We start from the raw sequence: 17,904 nt of genomic DNA, 5'->3' as shown, positions 1-17,904 counted from the left end.
ACGCCTCCAGGCGGAATGGAGGCGGAACGGAGCCAAACGGATGCATTCTAAACAGATCCTTATCCATTCTGAATGCATTGGAGCTGAACTGATCTGTTTTGGTGCCGCTTGTGAGATCCCTGAAACAGATCTCACAGGTGGACCCAGAAACGGCAGTGTGACAGTAGCCCGTGCCGCATGCTGAGCTGAGCTATTTCAAAGGCTCCAAATTATTTATTTTCATATTGATCCTTATGTTGTCTCCTTGGCTCGGCAGCTCTATGTTGTGTGGTCTTTGCTCGGGGGTAAAATGCAAAGCTGTTTTCTGGATTATCCCACAGGGCCAGGATCCTCCATCATTTATTGTTATTAACCCCTCCCTTGCCAGCCCACCCAGCTCTATTTAGCTTTGGGTTCTGCTTTGAAAAAAATGTTTAGGCCATGAAGGGGTTAATTAAGTGTTGGAGGGGGTGGGGGGTGTTATTGTGCATATTGTGTTTGGGATTCATTTAACAAGTTTGACCAGTTGGGTTTGAGAGTGGTTGAGTGTCATCCACAGATCCCCCATAAAAGTGTAATCCACAGATCCCCCATAACAGTGTGTCATCCACAGATCCCCCATAACAGTGTGTCATCCACAGTATCCCATAACAGTGTCATCCACAGATTCCCCATAACAGTGTGTCATCCACAGATCCCCCATAACAGTGTGTCATCCACAGATCCCCATAACAGTGTGTCATCCACAGATGCCCCCATAACAGTGTGTCATCCACAGATCCCCATAACAGTGTGTCATCCACAGATCCCCATAACAGTGTGTCATCCACAGATCCCCCATAACAGTGTCATCCACAGATCCCCCATAACAGTGTGTCATCCACAGATCCCCCATAACAGTGTCATCCACAGATCCCCCATAACAGTGTGTCATCCACAGATCCCCCATAACAGTGTGTCATCCACAGATCCCCCATAACAGTGTGTCATCCACAGATCCCCCATAACAGTGTGTCATCCACAGATCCCCCATAACAGTGTCATCCACAGATCCCCCATAACAGTGTGTCATCCACAGATCCCCCATAACAGTGTGTCATCCACAGATCCCCCATAACAGTGTGTCATCCACAGATCCCCAATAACAGTGCATCATCCACAGATCCCCCATAACAGTGTCATCCACAGATCCCCCATAACAGTGTCATCCACAGATCCCCCATAACAGTGTCATCCACAGATCCCTCATAACAGTGCGTCATCCTCAGATCCCCCATAACAGTGTGTCATCCACAGATCCCCCATAACAGTGTGTCATCCACAGATCCCCCATAACAGTGTGTCATCCACAGATCCCCCGTAATAGTGTCATCCACAGATCCCCATAACAGTGTCATCCACAGTATCCCATAGCAGTGTCATCCACAGATTCCCCCTATAACAGTGTGTCATCCACAGATCCCCCCCATAACAGTGTGTCATTCACAGATTCCCCCCATAACAGTAAGTCCTCCACAGATTCCCCCCATAACAGTAAGTCATCCACAGATCCCCCCATGACACTGTAACAGTAAACCTTGTGCTTTTAAGGTGTTTTTTTCTTAAATGTGCCAGGGGAAGATTGCTAGGGCAGATTAGAACAGGTAGTGCAGTTAGTGTTAGTGGAGGGTCCTGCTTAAAAGAGTCTACCTTGTCGTGGTAGCAGGCTTCATATTATTTGGTCAAAAATTAATTCCTTACTGAAATCGCTGATTATCACTTTTTACTGTCTTTGTAGTTGTAAAAAAAATAATGAAATTGGGGGTAGGTCCTTGGGGGTGGAGGGGAGGTGGAGTCAGGACGGATTCTAAATCGGCGGGGTAGGAGGGGGGGCCCAGGCCTTGAGCTGTGTAAGGGGCCCCAGAATTTCTGATGGCAGGCCTGCACATACCCCACTGGTGGGCACTACCTCCCCCCTCCCTCAACGTGTACCCCTACTACCTTACCGACAAGCCACAATCACGGAATGAGATCAAGACAAAACTTGGACCTGGAAGCAAAACAATTAAGGTGTCAATTGTGGATCGTGCATATGCCGTAAGGAACCATGCAGGTAAAACATGAAATGACTGGACGTGAGCTGCAGGCGACCGGTAGAAGGGAGTTAGTCGCTGGCTAACATTGTTCCCCCCCCGACCGTTCCTAGCGTTGTCACGGATCCCTGCCTATCTATGCGGCACGGCGGCCCGTGCCAGACTTTAGTGAAGATGCAGAGCGTGGCCAATGCGTCCCCCGCATCCCTCCACGATAACCGCGTGGGGAGCGCGGAGCTCCCTGGCACCGTGGACCCGAATGGGGGGACCCCTCCGCGCAATGGCCTCCGCCCCACATCAACACGGTACGTGAGCCACGTGGAGAGCTTGCGCAGCTCCCTGGTAGTGCTCCCAGTGCAGGGGTGCCCCCCTTTGCTTGAGGGGCCGACCCGCCGCCGGCTGGGCACACCCACCACGTGGGGAAACGGTGCAGCCCCCTGGCATCTGGGAGCCGGGAGAGGGGAGAGGCCTTATGTGACACAGCCCCCCCTTTCACCGGTTGAAGACATGCCCCATGGGGGGTCGTGCTGCTCCCTGGCAGGGCGCCCAGTGCAGGGGTGCCCCCCTTTGCTTAAGGTGCCGACCCGCCGCCGGCTGGGCACACCCACCACGTGGGGAAATGGCGCAGCCCCCTGGCATCTGGGAGCCGGGACAGGGGGGAGGCCTTATGTGACACGGCCCCCACCCTTCACCGGTCAAAATATATGATACGCAAAATATATGCTCTCGAGCGCTGCCCTCCTCCGTCGTGGCTCCGCCCCCCCCCCCCCCCCCCCGCTGGAGGAGGGCAGCGCTCGAGAGCCCTGTAGATGGGGGAGGAGGGGAGCGCAGTCTCCGTCGCGGCTCCGCCCCCCGCCGCCGGTGAACGACGGCAAGAACACAGCCCTGTGGATGAGGGAGCCTACCTTCCGTCATGGTCCTGCCCCCAGCCGGTTTGGAAGAAGGAAGCGATGCGGTCCGGAGCGTGAGGCCCCCACTAACCTAGGGGCCAGCCGCCGACCAGACTTCAACTTACCCTGCCTGCTGGGGGAAATGCCAGGTACGAGCGCACGCTTCCTGCGAAACTCTGCACGTTGTACGATTTGTGGGAGGGCGCTGGCCGTTGAAGTAGGCAGCCAAGGCCCTCCCACAAATACAGGCCAATGAATCGGCCTTACACATGTACACAGTGACTCCACCAGCAGAATAGTGAGTGCAGCTCTGGAGTATAATACAGGATGTAACACAGGATAAGTAATGTAATGTATGCACACAGTGACTGCACCAGCAGAATAGTGAGTGCAGCTCTGGAGTATAATACAGGATGTAACTCAGGATCAGTACAGGATAAGTAATGTATGTACACAGTGACTGCACCAGCAGAATAATGAGTGCAGCTCTGGAGTATAATACAGGATGTAACTCTGGATCAGTACAGGCTAAGTAATGTAATGTATGTACACAGTGATTGCACCAGCAGAATAGTGAGTGCAGCTCTGGAATATAATACAGAATGTAACTCTGGATCAGTACAGGATAAGTAATGTAATGTATGTATACAGTGACTGCACCAGCAGAATAGTGAGTGCAGCTCTGGAGTAAAATACAGGATGTTACGCAGGATAAGTACAGTAGTCCCTCAAGTTTCTCCCGTGCATCCCCCATACTCTGGAACTCGCTACCCCAACATATCAGACTCTCACCTACAGTGGAATCCTTCAAAAGAAACCTGAAAACCCTCCTCTTCAGACAAGCCTACAACCAGTGACCCTGCTGCCTCTATACCACCATGACCAACTTCACCCGCACCTACTGTGTCCTTCTCCCATACCATGTAGAGTGTAAGCCCTCACGGGCAGGGCCCTCTCTCCTTCTGTACCAGTTTGTAACTCATCTTGTTTATGATTAGTGCAATTGTCTGTATTATGTATGTGCACCCCTTATCATATGTACAGCGCTATGGAATGAATGGCGCTTTAATAATAAATAATAATTAAAAAAAAAGTTACAATATTAATTGGTTCCAGGACGACCATTGTATATTGAAACCATTATAAGCTGAGTAATTTGTTCCAAAGTCTCATCCAAGATAAGAGAAAATGAAGATAAGAAAAATAAGCAGATAACTAAGACGGATAAAACAAGTCCTTATGTATAACAGTCAGGAATAGCTACTAACTAGCATCTAATCCAGCTATTTTACCAGAAAAGTGGCCTTGATTGGTTGGATCCGAGTCTGAGACATTGTATGTAGAGTCAACTTACGATGGGTCAGAAAAGACACTGTATGCTGGAAATATTGTATCCTGAGGCCATTGTATCTTGAGGGATCTCTGTAATTGTCACAATGTAAGGGGAGGAACACCAGAAAGACAACAGAAGAAAAATTACCAGGAACTAGGCCTCAAGGCTAGGGGCAGGGACTCCTGTCAGTATGAATAGACCCTGATGGTGGGAATAGTCATACACCGGAAACCTAGGCCCTAGAAACCAATAGGATTGGTGACAGGGTCTGAGACTAGTGGTTCCTTCCCAGATGAATGAACCAGCGTCTTCCTGAGGCCTAGTAACAACAAGCAAATGGGAGCAACAGAATACAAAGAGAAGTACACTTATCTTAAATAGAAAATGGATGAGCAGGAACTCAGATGAGGACAACACACCAGCTCTTCCAACTCCAGGCAGAGAATATCAACTGCACGGTAAGAAGTGTGAGTCCAGACTAAATAGAGGAGCAGTAATGACCACAAGCTGCACCTGAAACAACAGGTGTGGTCATACCAACAGCAACACTGCAAAGTGAAAACCGAGAGGCTGTCAAATAACCTAATGTGTAACCAATCTCTCAGATCTTCTAACCTCTGTCACGGGAGGGATCGTGACAGTAATGTATGTACACAGTGACTGCAGCAGCAGAATTGTGAGTGCAGCTCTGGAGTATAATACAGGATGTAACTCAGGATCAGTACAGGATAAGTAATGTATGTACACAGTGACTGCACCAGCAGAATAGTGAGTGCAGCTCTGGAACATAATACAGGATGTCACTCAAGATCAGTACAGGATAAGTAATGTGTGTACACAGTGACTGCACCAGCAGAATAGTGAGTGCAGCTCTGGAGTATAATACAGGATGTAACTCAGGATCAGTACAGGATAAGTAATGTATGTACACCGTGACTGCACCGGCTGAATAGTGAGTGCAGCTCTGGAGTATAATACAGGATGTAACTCAGGATCAGTACAGGATAAGTAATGTATGTACACAGTGACTGCACCAGCAGAATAGTGAGTGCAGCTCTGGAGTATAATGCAGGATGTAACTCAGGATCAGTGCAGGATAAGTAATGTATGTACACAGTGACTGCACCAGCAGAATAGTGAGTGCAGCTCTGGAGTATAATACAGGATGTAACTCAGGATCAGTACAGGATAAGTAATGTATGTACACCGTGACTGCACCAGCAGAATAGTGAGTGCAGCTCTGGAGTATAATACAGGATGTAACTCAGGATCAGTACAGGATAAGTAATGTATGTACACAGTGACTGCACCAGCAGAATAGTGAGTGCAGCTCTGGAGTATAATACAGGATGTAACTCAAGATCAGTACAGGATAAGTAATGTGTGTACACAGTGACTGCACCGGCTGAATAGTGAGTGCAGCTCAGGAGTATAATACAGGATGTAACTCCGGATCAGTACAGGATAAGTAATGTATGTACACAGTGACTGCACCAGCAGAATAGTGAGTGCAGCTCTGGAGTATAATACAGGATGTAACTCAGGATCAGTACAGGATAAGTAATGTATGTACACAGTGACTGCACCGGCTCAATAGTGAGTGCAGCTCAGGAGTATAATACAGGATGTAACTTATTGATTTTCCTAGTCTACGACGTAAAGTCATAGTTTTATTAAAGACACGGAGGCGAGTATTGCTATCTCTTCCTTTACTGTTCCACCAATAGCAGCAAAGAAAATTTACATACTGAACATTGTAACCATGACAACCGTAGTCCCACCCCCAGACAGCCCCTATAACAGGCAACTCCTCCTCTTTCTTTGGACCTGACACCAACATCGGACATCAACCGGAACCGTCCAACAAGCAACCGGAACTGGAAGCGAAACCGCACCGCTCCAAGCGAACTCCACAAACGAAGCCAACCGGGCTAACACTCCTGAGGAGAAAACAGAAGGACGTAGATCCCACACTTCAGTGGACGCTCAACCTAGAAGAAACAAAGAATATGGCAAGCGTAAATAACAGACCAGACCCACAAGGCGGCAGTCCGAAAATGGCAGAGAAACCGTCAAGAGAGCAATAAACATATCTGACAATAAGCACATTATCATGAATAATAAGCATATCAATAACAATAATAATAATAATAATGGCAATAAATAAGAGCAGACCACCCCTCCACCGAAAATAGAGAAACAAACCTGGGCGGGCAATACTCGCCTCCGTGTCTTTAATAAAACTATGACTTTACGTCGTAGACTAGGAAAATCAATAAGTTTTACATCAAGACACGGAGGCTCATATTGCTAGTTCAAAGCTGCGCAATCACGGAAGCGAACAAATGAGGAGGAGGGCGAAAATAATACTCCCTGAAGGTCGTCACCCTAGACCAGTCCGCCAGACGCAAGATATCCTCCATACGAGCTCCTGAAATAGCCAAGGAGGTGGCAGATGCGCCCCTGGCCGAATGCGCCGTAAAAACAGAAGTATCGATCCCCGCAAGGGACATAACCCACTTCATCCAACGAGCCAAAGTCGGACTAGAGACCGGACCAAAGGGATGACGAATAGAGAGGAAAAGCTGCGGGACCACAGGAGAGCGGTAGGCTCTAGTCCTAGATTCGTATTCCCGTAAACAAGCCACGGGACAAAGAGCCGGAGAGGACGGGAAACAAGGATAAGACACAGTCGTGATATGGGTCTTGGTGCGTCTTGAAATATTAAAGGAGACCCCCTCAGGCGTGAAGGACCTGGCGTCGTGATCCAACGCCCGCACATCCGAAACCCGCTTACAAGAAATCAGACAGAAGAGCACTAGCAACTTAGCAGACAGCTGACGCAAAGAAAGATCCGAATTGTCGGGCCAGGCCGCCAAGAATGACAAGACCAAAGAGACGTCCCAAGTGGTAGTAAACCTAGGGCGCGGAGGGCGAGTAAGGCGAGAGCCACGCAGGAGGCGGCAAACCAAAGGGTGCTGGCCCGCAGGGGCACCATCGAACCCCTGGTGAGTAGAGGAAATGGCCGAACGAAAAAGATTGATCGTCCTGTAAGCCTTACCGGCCTCAAACAAAGAGGTAAGAAATTGCAAAAGATCACTCACAGGTGCCGAAATGGGATCCAAGTCCCGTGCCATGCACCAACTAGACCAAGATTCCAAGCTGCCCGATAAGACTTTCTGGTGCCGGGAGCCCATGCATTGTCCAGGAGTCGTCTAGCTGAGTCCGAAATGCCCTCGACTTCTCCAGGGATCCGGAGACCCGACACGCCAGCAGCTGAAGAGTCCCGTCCAGAAGAAGGGGGTGGCACAACCCTCTGGGGTCGCAAAGAAGATCCGCGAGGTCCGGGAGAAGAAGTGGTACGTCCACCAGGAGCTCCAAGAGAGACGGGAACCAACTCTGAGTCCCCCAAAAGGGGACCACCACCACCAATTCGGCCATCTGGCGGCGAACCTGCAGAAGCATCCTCGGAATCATTGCGAACGGGGGAAACGCATACAGAAGTGATCTCGACCAATCCTGCAGAAAGGCATCCACTGCTTCCGCCCCCGGATCCGGGCGCCAGCTGAAGAAACGAGGGAGCTGGGCGTTGAGCCTCGAAGCAAATAGGTCCACTGCAAAGGGGCCCCAGACGTCTGAGATCGCGGAGAATATCCTCGGGGCCAACCTCCAATCGCTGCCGTCCGTGAAACAACGTGAACTCTGATCCGCTCGAGTGTTGTGGAGACCGGGAAGGTATTCCACCTGGACCACAATGTCCTTGGAGAGGCAGTAGGACCAAAACTCCTTCGCAAGACGAGCCAGCGCCGCCGACCGAGTACCACCCAAGCGGTTGACGTAGCGGACTGCCGAAACGTTGTCCATACGCAAAAGAATGCAAGCATGAGCCATCCCGTTGGTAAAACTCCGAATGGCAAAGGACCCCGCCAACAGTTCCAACGCGTTGATGTGCAATTTAGATTCCTCCGACGTCCAGCGACCGCCCGTGGAGACGCCATTGCAGTGGGCACCCCAGCCCTGCAGGCTCGCATCCGACTCCACCGTGAACTCCGGCTGGAGACCGAAGATCGCCTTGCCATTCCACGCCTCCAAGTTGGTGATCCACCAATGAAGCTCCTCCCTGGCTTCCGAATCCAGCGTCACTGTGTCCGCAAAGGCCGCACCGGAGCGGAGGTGCGCAATCTTGAGTCGCTGAAGGGCACGATAGTGCAACGGGGCCGGAAACACTGCCTGGATGGAAGAGGCCAGCAGGCCGATGATGCGGGCAAGGTGACGTAAGGTTAACTGAGGGGACGACAGGGCGTGTCTCAATTCCTTCCGAATGGCCCGCAGTTTGGCTGAAGGGAGGCTGAGGGACTCGGACACCGAGTCCACCGTGAATCCCAGAAAATCCATCCTCTGCAGAGGGGTCAAGCACGACTTCTCCTGATTTAGAAGAAAACCGAGGCGTGACAGCAGATCCTATGTCCAGCGTAGATGGTCCAGCAAGGTTGACCTGGAATGATGCATGATAAGGATGTCGTCCAGATATATGATTAGACGAACACCCCGACTGCGGAGCCAGGCCATGGCTGGTCGCATTAGTTTGGTGAAGCACCAGGGCGCCGAGGACAGACCGAATGGGAGGCAAGTGAAGCGCCACGTCTCCCCCCCCCCCCATAGAAAACAGAGAAGGTCCCTGGACGAAGGATCGATGGGAACCGTCAGGTAAGCGTCCTTTAGGTCCAATTTCACCATCCAATCTCTGGGAAGGAGCAGATCCCTGAGAAGGTGAATCCCCTCCATCTTGAAGTGGCGATAACGCACTATGGAGTTCAGTGACCGAAGATTTATCACTGGGCGCATCTGTCCGCCCTTCTTTTGGACGAGAAAGATATTGCTGACGACTCTCCCAGGGGACGGAGGAGCCCGTTCTACCGCACCCTTTTGGAAAAGCGACCTCAGTTCTAAATCCACCAGGGATCGATCCGGCCTGGAAAGCAGAAAAGGGGAGGGAGGGGGGAGTCGGAAAGGGGAGTCTACTAGTTCGATCCGGAAACCCCTGACGGTGGATAATATCCACGGGTCTGAAGTGATCTCCGCCCAGGCACGGAAAAAATGTCGGAGTCTGCCCCCTATGTAAAGGGGAAAAGAAACCCCCACTAGGGGAAAACTTACCGAAAAGGTCGTCTTGAGTTGGGGTTCCCACGGAAAGACCTGGAACGCCAATTGCCGCCTCTGGCCGGGAAGAAAGTCGAGGAGCCCCTCTGATCCTGGAAAGGAGGTCTTTGGTGAAAGGAGCCTCGGCCCGCGCCACGCGCGTGGAAGGTAGATCGGCCGGACAGGCGGCCCCTGGTACTGCCGGCCCTGTTGGAGACCCGTCCCTGAAACACTCGGCGCATAGAGGACTGGGCCTTGTCTAGTGCAGTGAATGCGCCAACATAACGGCCGAGATCCTTAATAAAGGAGTCGCCGAATAGCAGCCCCTGTGCCTCCTTGCCTGCCTCGGTCAGGGCAAGATTGGCCAGCTTAGGGTCAATCTTAAAGAGAATGGCCTTACGCCGTTCAATAGATAGGGACGTGTTGGCATTGCCAGCAACACAAATCGCTCTTTGAGCCCAACCCCGAAGTTCCTCGGGATCAATACTGGAGCCATCTGCTCTGGCAGACTCTGCCAATTCTAGCAACTTAGTGAGGGGCCCAAACACATCCAGGAGCTTGTCTTGGCAGCTCCTCAAGGCGGAGTCCAAACCCTTGCGTGGGTTCCAGCCCGTTTTGGCCAAAAACTGGGTCATCTTAGGGTCGACCACAGGTGTATCGCAGACCTTACTAGGGACCAAGGGTCTAGGGCATTCGGCACGAAGCTTATTGCGTGCCTCCTTACTTAACGGGTGGCGAACCCGAGCCTCCAGGTATTTACCCACATGGTCAGATGGGAGCCATTCCGCCGACCTAGGGTGATGGAGAGTATCCGGGTCGAACATAAGTTCGCCGGAAGGGTCCGTCAATGCAGACGTCAAATCGACCGCTGTAGGAGCAGTGCCGACCGCCGAGGAAGTGGAAGGGACGGGGGCCCTAGCAGTGGGAGCCTGATCCTGGGTTTCCTCATCAGAGGGATAATCCAGATCCTCCAACGCCTCTAAGTCTGAGCCGGGATCCGAGTCTGAATCGGCACCTGGTTGTGCTCTGGCACATTTCCACGTGCGCGCCTTTTCTGCCTGGCGCGGTAAGGCTCTCTTGCGTGATCGTTGCTTGCTCTCATGGGTGGCAGTACGCGCACCAATTCTATCATCCTGTGAAACAGGAATATCAATGGCATCAGACGGCGTCATTATAGCAGGGGCAGGCTGCAGGGACTCCCTAGGGGGGTGTGCAGCAAGGGCCTGTGAAATGGTTGTAGCCAGCATAGTGGACATGGATCCCATAGCGGCTAATATGGCACTAGATACCGACTGCTGAATTGCTAAAGTATGAGGGTCATCCCTCTCAACCTCCATCTCCTCAGTAGGTGCTGGGCAGGCCTGGCTGGAGGGCAAATCGGTAGACATCGTGGGACAATAGTCACGCGAGGACCGGGGTAATGAGGGGTTAATATGGGCCAAAATACCTATGTGGAGCGCAAGGGTTAATCACCCAGGCGCGATGAGGCAGCAGCGAGCGCGGCAGAGGGAGCGCAGCGCAGAGAGAATGCGACCGATCCGGACGGAAACCAGGCGGGGACAAGATGGCCGCCGAGAATCCCGCGATATCAGAGGACCAAGATGGCCGCCGGGATCTCGCGAGACTACGCGATAACCCGGCCGAGCGCGAAAGAAGATCCGGCCGCGGGAAGCGCAAGGATCCCTGGCAAGATCGCAAGCCAAGGTAAACAAAGAGAGGGAGAAAAGGGGGGGAAAAGGCAACAACCCGGCGGGGTGGGGAAAGAAGCGCGACGGCGCAGACAAGGGAAACTAGGAAAAACCAAAGACAGAGAGGGGACGAACCCCCATAATGAGCACACCGGGTAAAATAAACCCCCCATAAAAACCATAAGGGCCGAAGCCCAGAGAAAACAGGTGCCAACAAACCCACTACATATGCAGAGGGAAACAAGTTACGAAAAACACCAGAAATAAACCAAAAACAGGAAAAAACCAATACAAAAGATGCAAAAAGCACACAAGGTAAAATTTGCAGCACTTATCTGGTGGCAGCAGCAAAGAAAGAGGAAGACCCAGAGGAGGAGCTGCCTGTTATAGGGGCTGTCTGAGGGTGGGACTACGGTTGTCATGGTTACAATGTTCAGTATGTAAATTTTCTTTGCTGCTATTGGTGGAACAGTAAAGGAAGAGATAGCAATAGGAGCCTCCGTGTCTTGATGTAAAACTCAGGATCAGTACAGGATAAGTAATGTAATGTATGTGCACAGTGACTCCATCAGCAGAATAGTGAGTGCAGCTCTGGAGTATAATACAGGATGTAACTCAGGATCAGTACAGGATAAGTAATGTAATGTATGTGCACAGTGACTCGATCAGCAGAATAGTGAGTGCAGCTCTGGAGTATAATACAGGATGTAACTCAGGGTCAGTACAGGATAAGTAATGTATGTACACAGTGACTGCACCAGCAGAATAGTGAGTGCAGCTCTGGAGTATAATACAGGATGTAACTCAGGATCAGTACAGGATAAGTAATGTATGTACACAGTAACTGCACCAGCAGAATAGTGAGTGCAGCTCTGGAGTATAATACAGGCTGTAACTCAGGATCAGTACAGGATAAGTAATGTATGTACACAGTAACTGCACCAGCAGAATAGTGAGTGCAGCTCTGGAGAATAATACAGGCTGTAACTCAGGATCAGTACAGGATAAGTAATGTAATGTATGTGCACAGTGACTGCACCAGCAGAATAGTGAGTGCAGCTCTGGAGTATAATACAGGATGTAACTCAGGATCAGTACAGGATAAGTAATGTATGTACACAGTGACTTCACCAGCAGAATAGTGAGTGCAGCTCTGGAGTATAATACAGGATGTAACTCAGGATTAGTACAGAGTAAGGGCTCATTCAGACGGCCGTATGCTGTCCGCAAAATTACTGAATGCTATCCGTTTTTTTGCGGATCCGCAAAAAAACTGATCCGCAAAAAAACGGATAGCATTCAGTATTTTTGCTGACCCATAGACTTCAATAGGGCCATGTCCTGATTTTCACGGACAAGTATAGGACATGTTTCATTTATTTTGCGGAACCTTGGAATAGAAAAGGGCCCCATAGAAGTGAATAGGTCAGCATCTAATCCGCAAAAAAACGGATCCGCATTTTTGCGGATAGCATACGGCCGTCTGAATGAGCCCTAAGGCTGTATTCACACGTCCGCAATGTGTTTTGCGGATACACGGAGACACGGATCCGCAAAACACGGAAAGCGGCAATGTGCTTTCCGCATTTTGCGGACCGCATATTGCCAACATAATAGAATATGCCTGTTCTTGTCCGCAATTGCGGACAAGAATAGGACATGTTCTATTTTTTTGCGGAAACGGAAGCACGGATACGGAAGTGCGGATCCGCAAATGTGGATGCGGACAGCACATTCCGTCCCCATAGAGAATGAATGGGTCCGCACCCTTTCCGCAAAATTGCGGAAAGGATGCGGACCCATTTTGCGGACGTGTGAATGGAGCCTAAGTATGATGATTGGATTTATGCGTTGATATAGCCATTTCATGTGATATTTTGGCTCCTGATCTTTATTATCCAGTCTGATAACAGACGATTTCCATTTAGTATTACAATATGTGCTGTGGACGACCACAAGATACATTTCTCTGTCCATTAGGAACATTCATTTGCCATCAATCATTCATACGATGCATTCTCTCTGTGCTCAGGATGGGGCGACTTCTGTTTCATCAGATCTGCAAATCATTTTTCCAGAAAAGGAAAAGCATTTAAAGTGATCCTCCGGTTTCAGTGGCTTACCTATCGGTAACTATCGGATGTAGCGTCTGTATATTCCTACGCACTGTATATAACACACAAACCGTATATCTTTATCTTTTCAACTGTCTATTTTTGTATATAATGTCCCTTTTCCTATCTGGAAACAGTCAGCAAGCTGCTGCTGATAATGGAGTGTTAACTCTTTCTTAGCCTCATTCATTGGACTCTGTTCTCACATCCCATCTTAATGTGTTGCGTTTTTGGTTCTCACAGTTTCCTGTAGCTTAGAAGAAGTCTTCATAGGTTAATCAGATTCTGCAGATGTTTATGTGATAACGAGCTGAACTGCAACTCATTAACATATAGGATCCGTCAACAGCGGCTACTCTACTTGATGATTTACCTCACTGCAGATCAGCAGAGGGCAGCAAGGAGACAAAGTTTTGCAGCATGAAAGCTAAATCTGAATTTAAATGCAGCTTTGGATGTGAGTGGAGTATGACAAGAAACAGAAGTCTGTGTCTGCACACATACCCATCATCTTATAAAGACTGGAAATGAGTTATGTTGAGATGAGAGGCACAGGACAGAGAAGGGAATGTCCTGGAGAGGAGGCATCGGGGTGATATCTGTCATGAGGCGGCTCTCATTGTGCAGTCATCACATCCGCAGCCCTGTGCCTGGCTACAAAATCATTTTACAGGGTTTTTTTCTATATTTTTTTTCTCTGCATCCAGAGGCCGGCGAGCTGCAGAACAATGAGACATTGAGAGGAACAGACAGCGCAGGATGTGTGCCGGGAGGATATTGAGAGACTCGTCTGCAGATCTGACATTAGTGATATGTGGAGCCCATTGCTGTGCCGCTAAATACAGTCTATTGCCCCCTGTTATCAGCCATTTCAGGGGAGAGGATGACTGTAGGACAGGAGAATACAGTCTATTGCCCCCTGTTATCAGCCATTTCAGGGGAGAGGATGACTGTAGGACAGGAGAATACAGTGTATTGCCCCCTGTTATCAGCCATTTCAGGGGAGAGGATGACTGTAGGACAGGAGAATACAGTCTATTGCCCCCTGTTATCAGCCATTTCAGGGGAGAGGATGACTGTAGGACAGGAGAATACAGTCTATTGCCCCCTGTTATCAGCCATTTCAGGGGGAAGCTGACTGTAGGACAGGAGAATACAGTCTATTGCCCCCTGTTATCAGCCATTTCAGGGGGAGGCTGACTGTAGGACAGGAGAATACAGTCTATTTCCCCCTGTTATCAGCCATTTCAGGGGAGAGGATGACTGTAGGACAGGAGAATACAGTCTATTTCCCCCTGTTATCAGCCATTTCAGGGGAGAGGATGACTGTAGGACAGGAGAATACAGTCTATTGCCCCCTGTTATCAGCCATTTCAGGGGAGAGGATGACTGTAGGACAGGAGAATACAGTCTATTGCCCCCTGTTATCAGCCATTTCAGGGGAGAGGATGACTGTAGGACAGGAGAATACAGTCTATTGCCCCCTGTTATCAGCCATTTCAGGGGGAGGCTGACTGTAGGACAGGAGAATACAGTCTATTGCCCCCTGTTATCAGCCATTTCAGAGGAGAGGATGACTGTAGGACAGGAGAATACAATCTATTGCCCCCCTGTTATCAGCCATTTCAGGGGAGAGGATGACTGTAGGACAGGAGAATACAGTCTATTGCCCCCTGTTATCAGACATTTCAGGGGGGAGGATGACTGTAGGACAGGAGAATACAGTCTATTGCCCCCTGTTATCAGCCATTTCAGGGGAGAGGATGACTGTAGGACAGGAGAATACAGTCTATTGCCCCCTGTTATCAGCCATTTCAGGGGAGAGGATGACTGTAGGACAGGAGAATACAGTCTATTGCCCCCTGTTATCAGCCATTTCAGGGGAGAGGATGACTGTAGGACAGGAGAATACAGTCTATTGCTCCCTGTTATCAGACATTTCAGGGGGGAGGATGACTGTAGGACAGGAGAATACAGTCTATTGCCCCCTGTTATCAGCCATTTCAGGGGAGAGGATGACTGTAGGACAGGAGAATACAGTGTATTGCCCCCTGTTATCAGCCATTTCAGGGGGAGGCTGACTGTAGGACAGGAGAATACAGTCTATTGCCCCCTGTTATCAGCCATTTCAGGGGAAAGAATGACTGTAGGACAGGAGAATACAGTCTATTGCCCCCTGTTATCAGCCATTTCAGAGGAGAGGATGACTGTAGGACAGGAGAATACAATCTATTGCCCCCCTGTTATCAGCCATTTCAGGGGAGAGGATGACTGTAGGACAGGAGAATACAGTCTATTGCCCCCTGTTATCAGACATTTCAGGGGGGAGGCTGACTGTAGGACAGGAGAATACAGTCTATTGCCCCCTGTTATCAGCCATTTCAGGGGAGAGGATGACTGTAGGACAGGAGAATACAGTCTATTGCCCCCTGTTATCAGCCATTTCAGGGGAGAGGATGACTGTAGGACAGGAGAATACAGTCTATTGCCCCCTGTTATCAGCCATTTCAGGGGAGAGGATGACTGTAGGACAGGAGAATACAGTCTATTGCCGCCTGTTATCAGCCATTTCAGCCTTGAATCCTGGATTCATGCACATGCATTACCTGCATGGGGATTAAACAGTACAGAGACCCCCTTCTCACTACACTAGAGAGACCCCCTATACAGTAACATGGGTCATTTGATATGATCTTGATGAGATGTTCTGCAGAGCGTTCTACATGATTTGTCCATTTGCACAGACTTTATCCAGACAGTCGGGACGTGTTTTTCCTCTGTCTAGTGATTACTGTAATCTACATCGTTGTGACGGTGAATGGCGCTCAGTCTGACCTACTTCCATGTGAAGAGATTTAACCCCTGGATACAAGCCGAGGCTCTTACCAACATTACAGAGCCATTTCCAGGGACATCATACAGCTGAGCCAGTGTATCATGGCCTATGTGCAGACCTCACAAATGTGCCTCTTTTGACCTTCACACCAGTGGCAGCTACAATCCGACGGGCAAGCGGAGGATCGGCTGGACACAAAAAGCAGCTTGCAGCGGTTCTCCACTTGCTAGCTCAATGCGGCAGAATGTCCGCCAGACCGCATTATACTTAATGGGGCCAGCGGTGCCGGATCCGGTGAATTCTGGCAGGCTGGTGTGAAACTTAATCCTATCACATGTGATACTGTCTTCTGGACCAAAGTATCTAATCCTATCATGTTTGATACTGACTGCTGAGCTTTTTCTAAGGTTATCATGTGTGACACTGATTGCCAAACTGAGCTGATCTGCTGTCTATTGAGCTGTTGTATCTAATCCTGTCCTGTGTGATACTGTCTGCTGAGCTGTGTATCTAATCCTATCCTGTGTGATACTGTCTGCTGAGCTGTGTATCTAATCCTATCCTGTGTGATACTGTCTGCTGAGCTGTGTATCTAATCCTATCCTGTGTGATACTGTCTGCTGAGCTGTGTATCTAATCCTATCCTGTGTGATACTGTCTGCTGAGCTGTGTATCTAATCCTACCATGTGTGATACTGTCTGCTGAGCTGTGTATCTAATCCTATCCTGTGTGATACTGTCTATTGAGCTGTTGTATCTAATTATGTGTGATACTGTCTGCTGAGCTGTGTATCTAATCCTATCATGTGTGATACTGTCTGCTGAGCTGTGTATCTAATCCTATCATGTGTGATACTGTCTGCTGAGCTGTTGTATCTAATCCTATCATGTGTGATACTGTCTGCTGAGCTGTGTATCTAATCCTATCATGTGTGATACTGTCTGCTGAGCCGTGTATCTAATCCTATCCTGTGTGATACTGTCTGCTGAGCCGTGTATCTAATCCTATCCTGTGTGATACTGTCTGCTGAGCCGTGTATCTAATCCTATCCTGTGTGATACTGTCTGCTGAGCTGTTGTATCTAATCCTCTCCTGTGTGATACAGTCTGCTGAGCTGTGTATCTAATCCTATCATGTGTGATACTGTCTGCTGAGCTGTGTATCTAATCCTATCCTGTGTGATACTGTCTGCTGAGCTGTGTATCTAATCCTATCCTGTGTGATACTGTCTGCTGAGCTGTGTATCTAATCCTATCCTGTGTGATACTGTCTGCTGAGCTGTGTATCTAATCCTACCATGTGTGATACTGTCTGCTGAGCTGTGTATCTAATCCTACCATGTGTGATACTGTCTGCTGAGCTGTGTATCTAATCCTATCCTGTGTGATACTGTCTGCTGAGCTGTGTATCTAATCCTATCATGTGTGATACTGTCTGCTGAGCCGTGTATCTAATCCTATCATGTGTGATACTGTCTATTGAGCTGTTGTATCTAATTATGTGTGATACTGTTTGCACGATTATCAACCAGTATAAAACCAATGAGGGATAGAGCTCATCCGACAATCAGTAGATTTCTCATTGGTTCCATAGTTTGTGCGGGCACAAAAATCATTGTTGGATTACAGACGATTACACTGTGGGTGTGTTTGAGGACCCCACTCAAATTTTGCATTGTTTAAGTGCAACAAACAGTCTGCTTTACAAAAGTTGGAGTATGTGATCGAAATTACGATTTTGTGAATAATAATCGGCGCATTTAAAGGGTCCTTATGGAAACAAATCACTACACCACGAAGCGACTCGTTCCTCGCTCAATCGTACTGATCATCGCCTCGTCTAAAGGTCCCTT

At 49.3% G+C, this 17,904-nt stretch overlaps 1 protein-coding gene across 1 annotated transcript in view; it reads right to left on the bottom strand.

The window, feature by feature from the left end:
- Positions 1 to 5,904: 5,904 nt before the first annotated feature.
- LOC122923873 (transmembrane protein 169-like) overlaps positions 5,905 to 17,904 on the bottom strand; it is a 30,103-nt gene continuing 18,103 nt past the window's right edge. Inside the window, exon 4 of the mRNA XM_044274720.1 lies at positions 5,905 to 6,265. Coding sequence (XP_044130655.1) covers positions 6,206 to 6,265 — 60 coding nt within the window. The 3' untranslated portion in view covers positions 5,905 to 6,205. The remainder of the gene's footprint in view (positions 6,266 to 17,904) is intronic.

This window comes from Bufo gargarizans, unplaced genomic scaffold (genome assembly GCF_014858855.1).
Source record: "Bufo gargarizans isolate SCDJY-AF-19 unplaced genomic scaffold, ASM1485885v1 original_scaffold_2029_pilon, whole genome shotgun sequence".
Taxonomy (NCBI): domain Eukaryota; kingdom Metazoa; phylum Chordata; class Amphibia; order Anura; family Bufonidae; genus Bufo; species Bufo gargarizans.
Note: the sequence above shows the minus strand (reverse complement) of the source record. Positions and strands in the feature narration are given on the sequence as shown.